The 18,522-nt window shown below is 49.0% G+C and overlaps 1 protein-coding gene across 7 annotated transcripts in view; it reads left to right on the top strand.

The window, feature by feature from the left end:
- LOC121593567 overlaps positions 1–15,919 on the top strand; it is a 32,157-nt gene extending 16,238 nt beyond the window's left edge. For all 7 annotated transcript variants that reach the window (XM_041916076.1, XM_041916068.1, XM_041916038.1 and 4 more), the window contains exons 3-6: positions 4,055–4,269; positions 6,946–7,638; positions 14,277–14,415; positions 15,015–15,919. In XM_041916076.1, coding sequence (XP_041772010.1) covers positions 4,055–4,269; positions 6,946–7,638; positions 14,277–14,415; positions 15,015–15,220 — 1,253 coding nt within the window. In that variant the 3' untranslated portion in view covers positions 15,221–15,919. The remainder of the gene's footprint in view (positions 1–4,054; positions 4,270–6,945; positions 7,639–14,276; positions 14,416–15,014) is intronic.
- The last annotated feature ends 2,603 nt before the right edge of the window (positions 15,920–18,522 follow it).

Genomic DNA, 18,522 nt, shown 5'->3' with positions numbered 1-18,522 from the left:
GCATACGGTTTCGTGGGCTGCTAAGAATACTTGAACGGTAGATAGGCTCAGCAATGAAGATGACTGTAAAATTAAACAGAGTCAGCTTCTAAAATCCATCAGAGCAGCATGCCAATGTATGCCAACTTTTAAGTTCCCAGCATACAAGTAATAAATGTACATTCCCCGCATTCCACCCGTGCTCTCTCTCCTCCTCGGCGCAGATGATCCACCGGCTCGAAGCGAAATGGAGAACAAGCCCCGCAAAAAGTACCCGAAAACCCAGTAATTAGATTGTAATTGAATAACATCGCCCCGTACCAAGCTTCAACAGTAATATAGCTCACCGAGAGGGGAGGGAGTGGGGTATGGTTTTGGTGGAGCACTGGAAAAAAGTTTGACTCTCGGTCCCGACCCGACTGCCACCACTAGCAGCTAGTTGTTCCGCTTCGCGTGTTAGCTTTTTCGCGAGGCGATCCGTGTTTGCGAGGCTCCTGAGTCAGCAGAGTACGTGTGTTCTTCATGCGATTGTTTTTGTTGCTGTCGCTGCTGATGCGAGAGTATGTTTGCTCCTCACCCCGCACAGCAGTCCCTGCCCGTGAGGTTGTTGGTCGGATGGGTAAGAATGTTTTCGACCGTATTTGCTTACCAAACACGGGGCAGCGTCCGGAGCAGGCAGAAACGTTCCCTTGCTGAGTAACGCTTGTACCGTGCGCTGTAACGCTTGTGGCGTGTGGCGGAGATCCCCGAAACTGTGCGCACGGTTTTGTTTGCATTCTCGCCCATGCTCGCCCTCCCATGTCGGTGTGTATGTGTGTGTGTGTGTGGGTCGAGGCAACAGTGAGTAGGATGTGAAACAAAACAGAAATCCTGCTCAAAAAGCGGCGATGCCAATCGCTGTGAAGAACTGTGCCTGTTCCGGACGCCACGTAAGACAGAACAATATTGTAATAATATACCAAATTAACATTCGGTGCTTCCCACAGACACACACACACACATGCTCCATCGGTCGGACCGACCGATAAAGACAACATCCGTGGCAGTGGGGCTCAACCCGTTTTGACTTGCTCGTTAACCGTGTGTGTTTGCCTCTGGACGCTTCCGGCAAGAAGCTGTCATTGAGAGTATTATTTAGCTGTGACTATTGACATCGAGCTCTGTCGCCCGGTTTACCTTACCGGGAAAGCAAGAGGGAGGAAATATGCACATACACAACCAAAAAAAAAAAAAAATACCATGACGCCCACATCTAGCTTCCGCACGCATCGGAGGTGTTGACGTTACATGTCCCTATCGTCGTCGTTAGTGCCGCTAGGTCCCCACCGGATTGTACATTGCGGTCGGGATAAGGACCTGGTTTGTGTATTTGTGGTCCCTTTACCCGCTAGAATTTCTGGAAACGGGGTACGGTGCGCATCAATGCAACGGAACGACTCGCTGCAGCCGGCAGGTCCTCGCGATAGTGGCATCTTCACTCGAGAGGACCGCCTCTCGAGAAGATCACGCCGGCATCAACTCAGCCGCAACCCCTCAAAGGGAAGGAATGAGTCCTATCGTGCAACATTCCGCCCGCAGCACGTCTGGGCGGCTGTCGCGTCCCCGTGAAGTGGCACTGGTTACCCACAGCGCACCAGTCACTTGAACCAGTGCACTCGATTTACCGTTTCGCAGCACAGGGTGCGCACCGCTAATGAGGCTTGTTAGGTCGCGCTGTGAGCGCTGCACCCGCTGCCCGCTGCTTCTGGACTCTGGGTTCGCTCTTTTTCCCGTTGCCTGAAAACACGAAACGCCCCCTGCTATGATGGAACACCCAATGGTCCCTGTCAGGGCTTTGCCGGTGTAGGCTTATATTAAAATTAATTGTAACGTAATTAACAATCAACGGGCGCGTGATGATGTAACATTTTTGCCACGCCGCTTTGGCCCTCGTTCCACTTCCTCGCTCTTTAATGAGCTAAACCTGGCCGGTTTACCAGGTGCCCCCTTGTAGGAGCTGTACGGGCGTGTGGGATGATGATTGATTTTGCCTGGATTATTTCCCATTTTCTGGAGCCGGCTCGTGCCACTGCAAGACAACCGGCGGGGGCATAATGGAAAGCTGCCTTGCCGGTAGGTCTGTGCCCGCAGAGTGGAGGTGGATGTGTTGAATTAGGTTTGCGGATTTGGGGACCTTCCCAGTGTTGGTGTGCTGCCCTGCGTATGCCTCAGACGCTGGCTGACAGATGCCTTAACGGCACTGCTATACATACGGACGGCGTCGGTAGTTTTCTAATGATAATTTTGACAGTTGCCTTGAAACACAGATAGTGGTGTGCTCTCTGGAGTGCCTGGAGTGGAGTGACTCCAGCTAAAGTTGGAGTCATCCGGAGTTATTCAGAGTCGTTCGGAGTCATTCAAAGTCATCCACTGTCGTTCAGAGTCGTTTGGAGTGATCTGGAGTAATCCGGAGTCATCCGTAGCTAGCCGGAGTCGTTTGGAATCGGCCGGGGTTGAAGTCATCCGACTTCGGATGAGTTCTGACGACTCTGAACAACTCCGAATGTCCCGAACGTCGGATGACTCCAGATGATTCCGGACGACTCCAGATAACTTCGACTTCGGATTAGTCTGACTCCGAACGACTCCGGCTCCGGACGACTCTGAACAACTCCAGTAGGCTCTAGATGTCTCCGAAAGACTCCGAATAACTTCAGACGACTCCGAACGCTTCCGGACGGCTCCAGATGATTTCAAACGACTCCGTAGAATGCTGTGTGGACCTACCTTCCGGAGTCAGTTTCGGATTTTTAGGAATCAGATCGGAATCCCCTCCGGATGTGTCCCGACTTTACCCATCACAAAACACAGGCAGTTTTGTTTTGCTTTCGCTTTCGTTGCCAGCGTCTGTCGTATTCCGGTGGATTGGTTAAGTCGGCGGGGACTTGCCTGCAAAGCTTACGGATAATAGACATTAATTTTGCTATCTGGCACCGCCGCACACTGCTGGAAGGGGCCAGAACGCCGCAGCACAAGTTTTAATGTATTCAATAAGCGAGCTCCAGCAGCACCACTCAAAGTGGTGAAAAAAAAACAAAACTGTCAAGCAAGCAGCTCAAACAATGGCTCAAACTATAGATGAAAACATTAATAAAGTTTGCACGCGCAGGAGCGTGTTTTTGGGGCAGCGTGGCACTGTGGCACGCACGAGGTTTGCTTGCGGCGAGCGATCCAAACACACTTCGCACCGGAAAAAAAACGCCGATTAGCAGTGCTAGAACGACCAACCGAGTGAGAGAGACACACAGAGCGATAAAGGGCAAGAGAGCGGAGAGCGAAATGGCAGAAAATTGCAACTCATAGGCGATAACGTACGGTTGCTGTTTCGTTATTGATTAAAAATGGTCTCTGCCGTTGCTGGTGGGTCGGTGCCGTTTCTGGATGGCAGCTGATTGTGCGGATGCGGTCCAAGAGCCCCGGGTGACTGTGTGTGATTGTGTGTGTGTGTGTGTATGTGTGGGTCTGAGAGGAGAATTAGATTATCAGAAGTGGTTTTTAGCCTGCCCGGCTGGTACGCTCCTGCCGGGTGGTAAATTTGTCTGGAGCCCCTTTTGCACTAAGCCCACCGGTGTTGTGTTGGCATTGGTTAATATTTAACAATGAAGATACCCGGTTGTAGTGGCTGTGGCAGTGGGGGGAAAGGGGATGGAAAGGATTTGCAGCCGAAGAACGCAGAGCAGAGATCAAATATCGGTTCGGCTGTGGGTGTGAGAGTGTACCGTCCCTATCCCCACTGGCTGTCGGTGATGCTGCTGTCCGATTCCGACGCTCCCAGCGTTCCCAGGGTGGTCGGCAGCATGGGTGGGGCTTTTGGGCGCACCATTGTTTATGCTAATCAAATAAAGTCCTTGTTTAAGCTCGCACAAAACCCAGTTAAATCGTAATCGAGCTGCTGGTTCGGACGAGTATCGCTCGCCAATGCTATCGCAGCGACAGAACTATACAGTTAGAGAGAGAGAGGGAGAGAAAGAACGACTAGCCTAGATACTGATGTCACATTTTTTTTTGTTTCCCTTCTACCCCCCTCTCATTTCAGTGTCCCACAGCGTGCTCGGGCTGGAGAGTGTCCACATACAGGTGCCGGTGGCGGTGCTGGTTGGCACGAGCGCCACGCTCATCTGCGAGTGCGACCTGCCGGACGACGAGCTCTACTCGGTCAAGTGGTACAAGGGCAAGCACGAGTTTTTTCGCTACACCTCCAAAGAGATCCCATCGATCAAGATCTTCCCGAAGGCGGGCATCAGCGTAAATGTAAGTACCGGCGTGCAAAGGCTCATCACCTGCTGACCTCTGCAGGAGTTCTTTTTTATATTTTATTACATTCAAAACAGTCCACCACGTCGGCTCCTTTTCAGCAGCACTGTTGACTTTAGCCTGACAATGGTACGTTTCGGATGGCATTGCTTTCTGTTAGAAGGTTTCTGAGGCGAGTGATTTGCTTTCTTTGCAAATCAAATGTTCCATGGAGTTCAACGATTCGAGCGCTGAGTATCATCATCGTCATCTTTTTTTTGTTCTCCAAAATATATGTACGAACCATTCAGCTTCACAAAAAAGAAGATCACTGGTTTTCAAAGAATTTTGCGTTTGAATTCAGTTCACATTTTACCTCGAACTGTTGCTGTTTGGCATGGTTGTATGCTAAGCTGTAGCCAAGAAGCAGGAATGGCGAAGATATTGACAGCTCCCTTGCAAAACGTAAGCACTTTCGAACGCCGGCTGTCAAAGCGATGCGACGATATTTTGTCGAAATACTGTGGAATACCTAACACAGCCTGCTCCCGAGTGAACACAGTTAATAAGCTCCAAAGACATCACCTTCATTGGTGTATCTGCATTAATGAACTATGGAAATTTGTTGCCAAAATATACAGCAATGCTTGCTTACGGCATGTTTTTTGAGAGCTGATCTGAAAAGTCAAGATTAAGATGGATAAAAATTGCTTATTTCTTCAATTTTGATCCTCGCTCAAGTAATATGAAAGCTTTGATACTTAGCATCGTTTAATATTGCCCAATATGCACTGTTGCCCAGAGAAAAAGTGTCGTGTGATGAATTGTGTGATGCACAAGTGTATAGTAGATTGACGAAGGCTATTTGCGCGATCTATCTGCTACCAAATTGTTAGTTTTTATTTATCAACAGTTGTATTTTTGACTTCCCAGTCAAATTTCACGTCATCATATTCAGCCGGATAGGAGATAGGATTTTGTTTGCAAGCTGCTACAAGTGTGTTTACCATTTTTCGCGATGGCCCACATTTTGATGGTCTCCCGGGACCTGGGACTGGAGCTCACTATACACCTTGTAAATGTTGTATTTGTCGACATTGCTGCATTCATCAAAGGCATTCTGCACCATTCACAACAATCCGCAGAAGCAGAAAATTGCTTACGCAAACAAATATGTTGCCAGTTCTTTGCACAACAAATATGACCAGCGCAAAAAACGAGCAACATAAAACGCGTCTCCCAACCGGATGAATATTTTGACGTGAAAGTGGACTGGGACGTCACAAAAACATCTGTTGACAAATAGAAAATCTGAAGCTCTTTGACGAGCGCAGTATGATATTCGATATTGGCAGGTATGTTGTAGATATGCTGTCAATAAATGGATTGAAATTTTTATTAATCACGACAAATATACAATCATGGTGTAACTTACTTAATTTGCAAAAAAAAAAAACTAGCTATAAATGTTTAACAGCGGAACAACCAACTCTTCCCAGAGACGAACGAAAATAGATCGTTCTATAAAACGATATTTTTGAAATAATTACAAAAAAACTACAACAATCTACCCTTTAGGTATTTTTTTATTACAAAGTAACAAAGAAATAGTAAACTACACACAGTGCTACAAAATGTCACTGTCAATGTCATAAAAAATCTGACTGAAACAAAATTTATGTCAGCGTCACGAGCTCTACTGTGATGATCAGTGGTGAGGCTCAAACAGTTGATATGTCCAATACATTCTTGGTGACATTTTAACAGCCAACGCTTGGTTAGTCACTATGTCATGATTTTTGTTTACTGTGATCAGTTCTCCAAAATGTCATTGACATAGTCATGACAAGTTCCAACTGAAACAAAATCATGTCAGCGTCACGAGCTCTACTGTGATGATCAGTGGTGAGGCTCAGACAATTGGTGCGGCCATCACATGCTTGGTGGCATTTTGTGCTCTTGGTCAGTCACTCGGTTGTGACATTTTCTGTCGGTGATCGTCACGATGGACGTGGGAGAAATGCGGAGGATGCGAGTGGTCTCAAGCGACAAAATGAGCATGTTTTCTCACTCAAATGCTTTATCATTCTACCCAACAGACCATCAAAGCGGACAGAGCGAGAAAACATGCTCATTTTGCTGCTTGGGACCACTCGCCAAGTATGTGCCTAAGTATGTCATGGGGATCATGACCAAGTGACCAAGTGAGTGACGAAACGTTGGGTGCTACAAAAAATGTCACCAAGCATGTGATTGGTCTTCCAACTGAGTCTTACCCCTGATCATCACAGTTGTGCACGTGAGCTGACTCAAACATCAGTTTCAGTCGTGAGTGATGGTGACTGATACAGCGACAGTTGGCAGTACTGTTTACAGTCAGAAAAAAGTCATGATTATGCTTGCGACTGACAGCTCAGCTTATCAGTCAGAGTATCTCGCTCATGACATTTTGCTCATGACATTTTGCAGCACTGAGACTACACATATCTTTTTCATTTGGGGCTCCACTGTTTTTTATTAACATTCCTGTTTGTCCAAAGAAACTTATTCTCAATTCAATCTCTGAATAGTAACGAGCAAGTAGAGCATTTTTAAATTTGATTAAAAAACATTCAGCGACCATACTAAATGACCGTTTCTTAAAATATCTCTCTGACGTGTTCGTTCGTTTTTTTTTGTTTGTTTGCCACACAGGTCAACCTGTCGAACGCTAGCCACCTGGTGCTGGTGAACGTGGAGCCGCAGAGCAGCGGCAAGTACAGCTGCGAAATTACCGAGGCGGCCCCGTCCTTCCACACCAAGATAGCGACGCGCACGATGAACGTGGTGGACCTGCCGGCCACCGCGCCCCAGATCCTGGACATCAAGCCGTTCTACGGGGCGGAGGAGTTCCTCGAGGTCGAGTGCCGGTCGGGGCCGTCGCTGCCCGCCCCGAAGCTCGAGTGGTTCGTGAACGATCTGCCGCTGCACCAGCCGCTGCCGGTCCCGTCCCGGCTGGAGTACGGGACGCAGCCCGGCAGCGCCGGCCGACCCACCACCGTCAGCAGCAGCAGCAGCAGTAGCAGTAGCAGGAAAAAACAATCAGCCAAGTCTTCCTTGCCAGCACCGACGGTGCCACCGTCCACCGATGGGGAGTCGCGCGAAAACGACCTGGCGGAGGTGCTGCCGGGAAGGCCACGGCCAGCGATCGGCGCTACGAATGGTAGTAGCAGCACCACCACTACTATCACCACCACTACCACCACCAGCAGCACCAGCCAGGAGCCGGCGGGCAACGGCACATCCGGCGAGCACCGGAAGGTTGCCGGCAACAGTCGCTACGAGCTGGCCGTGTCCCGGCTGAAGCTGCTGCTCGAGCATGGCCACTTCCGCAACGGCAAGCTGAAGGTAAGGGCGGAAGCGTCTCTTTTCTCTCCACCGCTCCCCCCGCATTTCCCCGGTCCATCAATGCATGCTTGCTCCGGATTATGGTGCACTGTTTGTTTTTTTTTGCTGTCGCCTTCCGTGCGCTGCTTCCGGGCGCACAAGTTTGCTTCCAAGTTCTTGCAAGATGTGTTTTTCTTTACTGTCTCCGGCTCTAGTCGATCGTCATTATTTACTTTGCTCCTGCTCGTCAAACCTGCGCTGTTCGGCTGCAGAAACGGAAGTGTAGATGCGCCCCGCAGACTTTTTGCGGGGACACAGTGTCGTGCGTCAGGAGCTAGGACCGTTTGCATGAGGTTGCGTGCGAAATTGATTCAACCTCACCGCCGTGAGAAATGTGAGAAATATGAGGCGGGTTGCCGGTGCAAAACATCGCGCAGGTTTGATGGGAATAGTTTTTAAGCAGCAGCAGCAGCAGCAGCAGGTTGAATAATTGATAATGCCCTCCGCCCACTGCTTGCCATCGCACAGCGGGATGTAAAACCCCACTGGCATCTCCTCCCTGTTTTGCCACCTCCACCACCGGCGCGCCATCAAGCTCCGGGGCTCATCAGCAATGCAAAGACAGTAACCGCCTGCACCAGTGCCGACGACGAACGACATTTTCGTCGTTCGTCCACGGTGGCCGGTGGCGAAAATGCGAACACATAAAACCGTACCGGGCCGTGTTTCGGGACGGTGGGCCTTCTGGCGACATATTTTTCCTCCTTCTCTGCGCCACCCTTCCCCGCTTCGCTCCCCGGTGAGCCTTATTTTCGTAACGATTTGTTGGGCTGCTGCTGCTGCTGCTACCGAATGGCTGCTGCTGTTTGAATTTGAATTAGCAGAGCGGTGCAAACGGAATGTATGGATGAAAAACTTTCCAGCCAGGATACCCACCCACACACACACACACACACACACACGCACACGAACAAGATGCTTAAAGGAACAAGCGGAAGGAAAGAAGAAAAGAGAGCGTTCATCTTAAGTGAAGCGCCTAAATGTATGCCATCTGTAAGGCGCAAGGTATGAATTTAGGCGTTCGATTTACGCGTTTCGTGTATTTTGTTTTTTTGCTCTTTTTTGTCCTCTCTTTCTATCCCTCTCTCTTTGCCTCTGTCTCTCTCTCTTTCTCTCTATTTCTCTCTATTTCTTTTTCTCTTTCTTTCTGACTAATTGGATGTTTTCACATTCACTAATTGGATATTTTTCATCGAAAAACTAAATATTATTCTTCGCGCAAAAACTTCACCCCACCTTCCACATTACACCCCCCTCCCCCCACATCCCTCCTCGTCCCATTCCAAACGGTACTTCAGGCGGGGATGTTTCCTTGATTAAAGGGAATGCTTTATTTACTGCTTCACTGGCAAGGCATCGGCGGGCCAGTATGCTCGTCGCGTACCAGCTCGCTGGCACGATTAAGACCACCCAGCTTCACCCCCATGTCTTCCCTCTCCTCGGCGCCATCCCCCTCCCCCCACCCCCTCCCTACCCACCCACCCAACGAACACTTTTTTTCCTTTCGCTCGTTGGCTGATTGATGTCTTGTTATCCGAAAATTAAATGCATTAATTTCATCACTAACTTTCCTTTTCGGCTGCTTCCCCCGGCTGGCTTTGTGGAGTGTGGAGTTTTATCGCTCCTGGGCGTTCGGTAGTCTTGGCTGCTGGTGCCGCTGGTTTGTGGGCCCGGCTGACTGCGCCCTGCTAGAAATTATCATGTTTAGCACGTTCGTGATTTCGCGGTGCCAGAGCGCCAACGGTAGATGACATTCGCACCAGCCAGCGGTCCGGGCGAAAAGTTCGTGCCAAACGCATCGGTGTCGCCGTACTAGGGGTAACCCAGGGAGGGGTTTGGGTGCGATGCGGTGAATAAACTAACAAGCCGCTGACAAGGCTACAGGCAGGCGATGGCGTGACGCACGATTCGCACGAGTGCGAGCTGTTTTTGTGAGTGTGTTTTTTTTTGGGCGAACGAACCTAGGCAGAGGCTGGAAACAGACATTCCGGTTCCGTTTGTGCAAAAAAAGGCCTGCGTTTTGTGGCTGAAGGGATGGCCTGTTTTTTTTTTATCTTTTAATTTGCACCAGAAGTACAGTGTGAGCAGCGTAATTGCTTTCATTGCACAATAGCTCACACCGCCAAACGCCTTACGGTATGCAGTGCACGCTAATGTATAACAGTTACCACTACCATGCACCTAAAGCTATGCAATGCTCCAGTAAAGATCGCATTTTTCGAAACATTCATATTCGAAAACACTCAACCAGTTGAGTTGAGAGATGAAAAGTAAAACCACAACGTTTTATTTACTTAAAAATTATATTGCTGTAGTCACCGGTTGCTGTCCAGTGCCAATGCAAAGAACTGTTCTCTTATTGTTTATAGCATTCGTAAAAAAAAACAACCAAACACACAGGCCAGTAACACATTGCTGCGAATATTTGCGTCCCGATAGCGCTGCAAAAGCGCCTACAGCTATGCAATTGAAGTGTCAAAGTTATCTCATTACGAGCGCGTCTGGTGACAGCTTAGTTATCTCGTAGATAGTTTTTTTCGTTTATTTATTTATTTTTTTGACCAAAAAAAACCTGTCATCTGGCCAATGAACGTCTCCGTGCGTTCGGTGTACGTGCGCGCACACTCATGCACGCAGTAGTGCGGTGCAATAATACAGGACAAGCGGAAAAAAGGAAAACAGTATAGCACACTAGCTCTAAAAGTAAATTAAATCGCAACAAAAACAGCACCAAAAACAGAGCAATCGAGAGAGAGTGAGAAACAGAGAGAAAGAAGGAGAAAAAAAGACTAAAGAAACAAACAACACGTCGGGAACAACCGGAACCGGGAAAGTGGAGAAAATGTTTTGCCAGTTGCTGGCGGCGCATGGTGCCGGTGGTGGCGCGCAAAGCGAAGAAGAATAAGCGCACTCAAGCAACATCGGACGCATGAATGATTTATGAGCCGAAAGCGCCAGTACCCTCCAACTCCAACCTCCCTCCCTTTTGCCGCCTCTTTCCGCTCCGGTAGCAGCATGTTTTCTTTGATTGGAAAAGCGGCACAAAACAACGCGGGCGGGAAATGAAATTTTGAAACTAGAAGAAAGTGGGATGTGCGGTGTGCGTGAAAAAAAAACACAGGAAAAGGAAAACCGTTGATGGTGGCAGAACGGAAAGGAAAGAGCTGAACAAAAATCATTCTCCCCACCACTCGCCAGGCCAACCCACCTGTGTGTGTGTGTCTAAGCTCGGGCTTTGGGGTTCGGTTTTTGGGGCTAGTTTTCCCCGGGCCGGTGCCACATTTTGCTCTCCATTTATGCCTGATTTTGCTGCCTTTTGTTGCGGCTTTGCCGATTGCCTCGCGTTGATCCGGTCGAAGATGAGGGGGGGGGGAGCAGGGGGAGGAGGAGGGAAAATTTATTTCTATAAATGTGCAGCGAAGCGAGTTGCAAACATTTTCACAAAACTGTTCCCCTACTGTTTGCTTTTTTATCCTGTCCCCCAGGGGATGCTGCAAGAGGAGGGGGGGGGGGGAATCGAGTGAGGAAGGGCAAGGTTAAGGTTGGTGTGAACGAGAGGAAGGTTGCTATCCCCCGTTTTAACCCACTGAGCCCGTACCGTACAAATAATGGTGAGGAGAATAACGAGTGGAATGGTGGAGTTAAAAAAACCGCCCAAAACGAAATAAAACGAGAAAAGAAAATGTTTTCCACAACAGTGGATTTGTGTGTGTGTGTGTGGTTTTTTTGTTCTTCTCCGTGTGGTTGATCAACAGGAAATGAATTATTGGAATTTTATTTGAAAATCATTCAGCAAAATGCGTTTCCTCCCGCAGCCGAGCCGTGGCCTGCAGCCTGCTGCTCATGTGTGCGCTGCACTCAGCCTACCTTTCGGGGGCACGGAATGCCGTCCCCGGTTCGGTGGAGGCGCATCAATCAGAATTGTTTCGATTTTTGTTCGATTTGCGATTGCGAAGCCCGTCGATTGAGAGTGCCGCAGCAGCAAAACCAAAACGTTTCTATCCCTAAGGGATGCAGCATTGCTGTATGTGTGTGTGTGTGTGGTGAATTTGCTTTCGCGTGGTCTAAGCTTCATGCGCACATCCATGCTGCCCCTGAGGCCCCCCTCCCCAGTTGTGCTGGTGACTAGTAAACAAGGCTAGTGCACAGAACGTTATTAAGGGTTGCGAGGGACGCGTCGAAAGCAAAAAAGGAAACAGGAAAGAACAGGCCACGTAAAAATAACAATAAATGAAGGTTGGTGATGTTGGCCGCGGCGTCAACGGGAGCTGCATGGCTTTATGCAGGTGCACGTTTCGTGAGCGTGAAGGTGCGGGCTCCGGGAAGCGCCGGAGAGCGCAAAACAAGCATGTCGAAGCATAGCTGCATCGTTTTCAGTTGCAACCTGCGGCTGAATGGTGCGGCGAAACTTGGCGGAGAGGGGGAGGGTTGCAGTAGAGGGGACGGACGTTCAGCAGGAACGATTCTTCCATCAACAAGTCCGGCGAATGAGCAGGCGGTTCGGTAGCGCTGCAGAGATGTCGCGGGTGTGGGCCCGCAGGCGCAAATTGTGTGCGGTTACCGGTCGGGCGGCAGGATGTGGCTAGGCATGGGGGCAAGGAGTGGTATGTTGTAGGTCACATATTTTGATCGATTCGGTTTTCACACACACACACACACACACACACACACACACACACACAACACACAATGCGCGGGTTTGAGCTGTTATTGGAACCGAGGACTTGGGGTGTCGAGAACATGGAAAAGCTTTTTTCCGCACTCGGTTCGCGCGCCCGACTCGTATGCACGCCGCATTGCACGGAAGAAAGTTCAGCGGCAGCTCCGACCGAAAAAAATGCAACAGAGCATGCCGAGTTAGACAGAAATAGAGTACAGAGAGAGAGAGAGAGAGAGAGAGAGAGAGAGAGAGAGAGAGAGAGAGAGAGAGAGAGAGAGAGAGAGAGAGAGAGAGAGAGAGAGAGCCAGGAGGAAGGGCATAAAAGGAGTTTAAAAATCGAAAACGCTGTACTTCGGGCAAAGTGACAAGTGACGTTTTGATAATAATGCCCGCCGGACGGAAGGGCGCCTTTCCGCCCCTTCCCCCTCGACAGTTGGATACAAAACCGCCGCGAGCAGCGACCGTTTCGCTGGCTCGCGCCCGGACGGGGGTGAGATTTGAATTTTTCCACCATTGTGCAGCTGCGGTGCGCTCTCCGAACCGAGTCACTGCCGGAAATTACTGTCAATTGTATCGCAGATGACGAGCCCGCGAGCCCTGTCAGTTTCATTCGGCACACGCTTACAGACACACTTCCAGCCACGGTCGCCTGAACTCTTCGGTCAAAAGTTCCGCGCCCGGTTCGGTTCTGTTGCGATGTTGCTGTTTCCTCTGCCCTCACTGTTATTCTGCTCTATTCTGACTCCCTGCCTCCCCCCCCCCATCTTCCTTCGTTTGTAGTTCCAGTTTTGTCCGCTTCCGACAAGATATCGAACGAAAAAAAGAGGCAAGCGAGTTTGGCGAACGCCAGCCTTCTCCGTAGCAATCGATGAAGGTCAGCCGTTCGATTTGCTGTCAATGATGAAAAGCGGGACAGCGGGATTTTGAGGGTTTGAATTTATTACATCTAGACACGGCGAATGGTACACTACCGAATGGTACTGCCGTGCCATAAAGAAACCGATTGCAAATGCGCGGAGATTACATTTTTGCTGCCACATCTGGCGCTGGGTGCAGCTGGAACGCCCGCTGCACACATTGCAATAAAGACGTATGTAATGCATTGGCCGCAAGCATTTGTAACGCTCAAACGATCCTTGGAGAACAGTATTGAAGCGCAAGCGCCTAAATGTATGCAATTTTCGTGTCAAAAAGGGCTTTACTAGGTGATTTTACTATTTTACGATTTAAATGACAAAAAAAGAGACTGTTACGAGTGTTTCTTCACACTGCAAACCATTTTACAAGTTGCTTGAGTTAATAAATCGATTGGCGGGGAAATTGGTTTCATTTAAAAGAAGAACTAGAAACAGTTTCATTTAAATAAATTTACATTGTTCGCTCTTTAGTGTGTAGTACGCCCCAAACGCAACATTTCCTAATTCAACATCTCAAGCAGCTCAATTGCCTCTTTAGCTCTATTGAGAGCCGATTACCGGGCGTGAGAGTGAAGCCCCATCGGGCAGGCTGAGCAGCCCCATGCAACCTGCGCTATGTGTATGCTTAATGAGTGTAATTATACCGCACAAGCGCCACTGGTGATGCACGATACCTTGCCGGCAAGGACGCCGGCATATTATCTTCCGGGGCGAAGCTTCATCCGTTTATGACACCTCCAGCCCCGGGGTCGGGTCGGCGGGCCGGTACATTATTGATTTGATGGATTGCTAATCACGCCTTCCGATGGTGTGGCGCACCGCAGCAGCAGCAGCAGCAGCAGCATCGCCACCGATATCTGTCGATAATTGGTGGTCCGATGCTCCAGTGTGTACCACAAGCACTCTCCACCAAAAGCAGCTGTGGCTCAGGCACTCAAGGGTGAAGGCGCCACCGCCACCAGTTCCCGTTCTCCAGGCTGCACTGTTTAAACTGTTTCCCTTGCCCTCTGTCTTTCTTGCAGGTGGAGTGTGCAGCGCACATCTTCGACCTGTACCGGCAGTCGACGGTGGCGACGGCGGACGAAAACTATCCCCAGGTGCGCGTGCTCTCGAACAGCGATAATGGCGTACACTTTTCCTTCATGAGCGACAAGGACGAAGGTAAGGGACGGACGCGCAGGTTCACCATCCATCATCCATCATCCAGGGCTTTGTTATTATTATCATTGTTACTATTGCCGCCCCTGTAATCAAGCCGTTCGTGCATGTGAGCGTGTCTTGCGAGCAGTTGGGCTGGATGCTGCGGCTCAGCTGACGGGATTCCCACCTGCTGCCGGCGAGCGGCAGCAGCAACCACAAACACTGCCGGCTAAACCAGCGACGGACGGTACGGCTGTGCGTCGTTTAGCGTCCGTGTGCGGCGGTGTGCCTACCATTCGGGCGCACAGTCCCCTGTTGGCCCAGCGTCCATACAGCCGGTCGGGATGGCTTTGGATGGGATTTTCGTGTGTTCGGGCTCTCGTTAGGCAGGTTGGGATTTGCTCAGTGCCCGTCCGTACCCGGTCGTACACCTGGACGCTCGGTGCGCCTAATCAATGCCCCACCGTTTATCTCATTAGCATCGAGCCTGCCCTAGCAGAGCGACCGCTTGCCGAAACTCTTTGCAAAACCTTTACCCCTTACGGTATCAATTTCTTACCAGCAATGCACTAACCAAATGTACTCGCTTTCTCCATCCCTGTCCTTACCCTCTTTCGTAGCTTCATCGTCCGGATCGCCCCGATCGGTGCTGGCGTACCTGCCGGGGCAGCTGGCGCGCCTGGCCGGTACCATCGGCGGTTGGGCGGCTCACCCGCGGACGGTGCACGGCGGTGGCAAGACGATTGTTGACACGGGCCAGCCGGCCCTCGTCTCGTACGTGCTGCTGGGCGTTGGCTGGCTCAGCTTGCGGTGGTGGCTCTTCTAGGCCGTTCGGCCCGCTCCATCCCTGCCGCTAACGGTAACGCTTTCAGCTCTCCACCCATCGCCGGACGCCGGTGCCGGGAGAAATCACAGAAGGAAAACCCAGCAACACGCCCGAAACATTCCAAAGTTGGCCAACGAATTGTGAAACGAATTTATTCGCCCAGCAACCCAAAACCCCGTCACTCCCCGTCTACTTCCCGCTGGAGGTGGTTTTTGTGCGCGCGCGTGTGCAACAGCGCTCCGGCGCTGCGTATAATTGTTAAGGAACGTGTTACACTGCCGGCCTCCACCACCCACCACCCCAGAACTAGGCGAGAAAACTTGTTCGGCTCAATAGATTGGAAACGGTGGCAATAGATTGGACATGCATCCGGGTGTGTAAACGCATGACTGAAACGCTGCAAAATAAAGGGCACCGACTACGGTTCGCTCGTACGCCGGTAAAGCTCCGATTAGAGGTCGTGTGAGTTTTGTTAGGTTTTGTTTTGTTTTGTTAGTCAATTTTCATGTTCAAAATTCTTAGCGTTTTACAAAGCAAAACGCAGGAGACCGTTGCCACAGTTTGACTTTGACAGTTCACAGTTGTTATTTAGATGAATTGGGACCTTTTATATTTTAAGCCCGAGAGCTGAAATGTCAGCCTGTCAGTTTAACAATACAGCAATTATCCGCAGTACGCGATACTCGATATACGCGAATTTGCAGTACGCGATTCTTCTAAATTTGACAGCTCCATGTGTTTTTTGCAAATATTTTAATTTTTTGAAATATGTTATGCTCTTTTTGTATTTCTTTAACGTTCTTAATGCATTTTTCATTAAATTTGTGCAAAAGATACCTATTGTATAACAAAAAACTTTAATGCAAAACTCTGTGGCGATATTTTTCAACCCTCGAACCGGTAGTGTAAACTATTTTTCCATAGGAATCCGCTATACGCGAAAACTCGAGATACGCTATTGTGCTCGGTCCCGTACGATAGCGTATATCGGATAATGACTGTACTCATCATCCGAGTTGTATCCATCCGTCAATAATATCCCGAATAACATTCATATTGGATTTCAGCATTTGTAGATTTCAGCATATTGGAATAAATAACATTCATATTGGATTTGACAGCATTTGTGTACAAACATGGATGCATTTTAAAAATGGTTTTGTTTTCTCTTTTTCTGTTTAATTAATGAGTTGTAATACTTTTAAATCATTTTAAAACATCAATTCCAACCTGTTTAAGCCTTTGTAGAATTTGGTCTACCTGGTCGAACTTGCCACAAATCGGCATTTGTTTAATTTTTTTTTGCTGAAATAATCTAGGTTTTAAATCTGAGTTTGACGTATGATTTTGTATGACGAGGATGAGACTTGATTTTAGCCGCAAAGTGTCAAACTTAATATCAAAATGCTGACCAGAATTGTAAAACCTCCCATCGGTTGAGTTTTTTTTTTTAATTTCATTTCTTACTGATAGCCGTTGGTTACATCTTCAAGAAGACTCCCTAACTACCCGTACTTGGATATAGTGTAAACGATTTCCTAATGAATTGAATAGTTAAACTACACAACATTTTTGATGTTGACTCTTCAACTTCGCTTACATACGATGTATTGAAAGACGAGGTATGCGACTTGAACCTAGCTTCGGCACTCGTTTTAGGTCCCAAATACTGTCGTATCTCCTGTATGTTTTTTTCATTTTTTTTCCGCTACAAAAAAAAGGGTAATTAATGGCAAAGCCTTATTTAAAATGACAAGTAGATGTTAATAAATCTTTCAATAAGTTATTGGTTGCATTTATTTGTTATTTATTTGAACATAATCTAATATACTTTTTTTATGGATTCAAACATAGAATTGCCCTTACTTCATAATACCGTTGCTTGTTTACATATTTCTGCTCGAAGAACAACGCTCCGAAACCATGGGAGCGTAACAGTTCCTAGCTCACACGATCTCTAATCGCAGCTGTAGCCCGCACGCAGCGAAAGACGCCACCAGCCAGGGGGTCGGACCGTCGCTCCGGTCGCATTATTTAGTGTTTGTATCTTCTCGTTATCGGCTGGCTGGCTGTGTGATTCATGTTCGACGTTTCGGGTCCTGCTGCCCCCGGGCTCCTCCCAAGCAATTAGTTCGCAGCATCCTGCCAGCAATTTCCTGTAAAAACCTCCAACCCTGCGCCCGTGCCCTATTCCCCTTGGAGCCCACCCCCTCCCCAGGCCCGTGGGGGAGGGTTTGGGAAATATTAAATCGAGCGATAAAACGGGCAGCAAGCAGCGAGCGCCCGGGCTGCGAAGAAGCATAAATTAAATTCCCATTCCCCATGCCCGCCGGCATCCCTTGGGCTTTTTAAGGGGTTTGAGTGTGTGTGTGTGTGTGTGGGTGCGTACGTGAAGAGGAGAGGGGTTACGCACGTCCGCATGTTAGATGGTGGCACCTACCCACGGTCCGCAGCGTTTGCAGGCATGGAGCATGGCGCGGCCACATGTTTGTGAATTTAAATACTGTTAGCAAATGCAACCATCTTTCTCTCTCTATCTCTCTCTCTCCCTTCCTGCCTACCCTTTTTCTCGTTTCCCGGCACGCCTTCTCGAGGACGCTCTCCGCAGCAGCCAGGGGTGGTAGGGAAATGGGAATAGTGTGATGCTGCAGTATTGTATAAAAAAGGCGCTTTTACTCCCTGCCCGTGATTTCTGGCGAGCAAATGAAGAAAAACTATTTAAAAAAAAGACACACACACAACCGAACAATACAGCAACGAAGCAACGTGGCAGCAGCAACAGTTACAGTGAGTGGCACACATGCACCTTGGTTCGCTTCTTCCGAAGTTTATGGGTCTTGTTGTTGAGTTTCGTTGTTCGCTCGCCGATGTGTGCGCGATCTGCCCGCTACCGGTCCAAAAAAAAAAAACGTACGCTAGAGAAGAAAACAGTCGCTCCCAGTAGAAGGTAAACACGATTTGCACCACACATTGCATAGCTTTCAGGGGCGCGCGCAAAGCCTTGCCTACCTGGCTGGGCGCAATAGGAAAAAAAGGTGATGTAAAATTGGACAACTGTTGGGCGGCCGTGTACTAGCAGGTTGTTAAACGGTTGCAGTGTGCCACTCATTGTGGGTTGTGGGAGGGTGGTGGTATGGATTTTGATGGGTGAGTGGACGTGTGGAATAGTAGTATTAATAATAAAAAAAAAGAAAAAAAACTAAATAAATGAAACGAAATATAAAAAACCGACCGAATTCCAAAGGAAGCTCGGTAGCTAGGGAAGGGAGCAGTGTACTAAGAGGACGCACAGGAAGAAATGG

Source organism: Anopheles merus, chromosome X (genome assembly GCF_017562075.2).
Source record: "Anopheles merus strain MAF chromosome X, AmerM5.1, whole genome shotgun sequence".
NCBI lineage: Eukaryota > Metazoa > Arthropoda > Insecta > Diptera > Culicidae > Anopheles > Anopheles merus.
The sequence above is the reverse complement of the archived record's forward strand: the minus strand, read 5'-3'. Positions and strand labels throughout refer to the sequence as shown.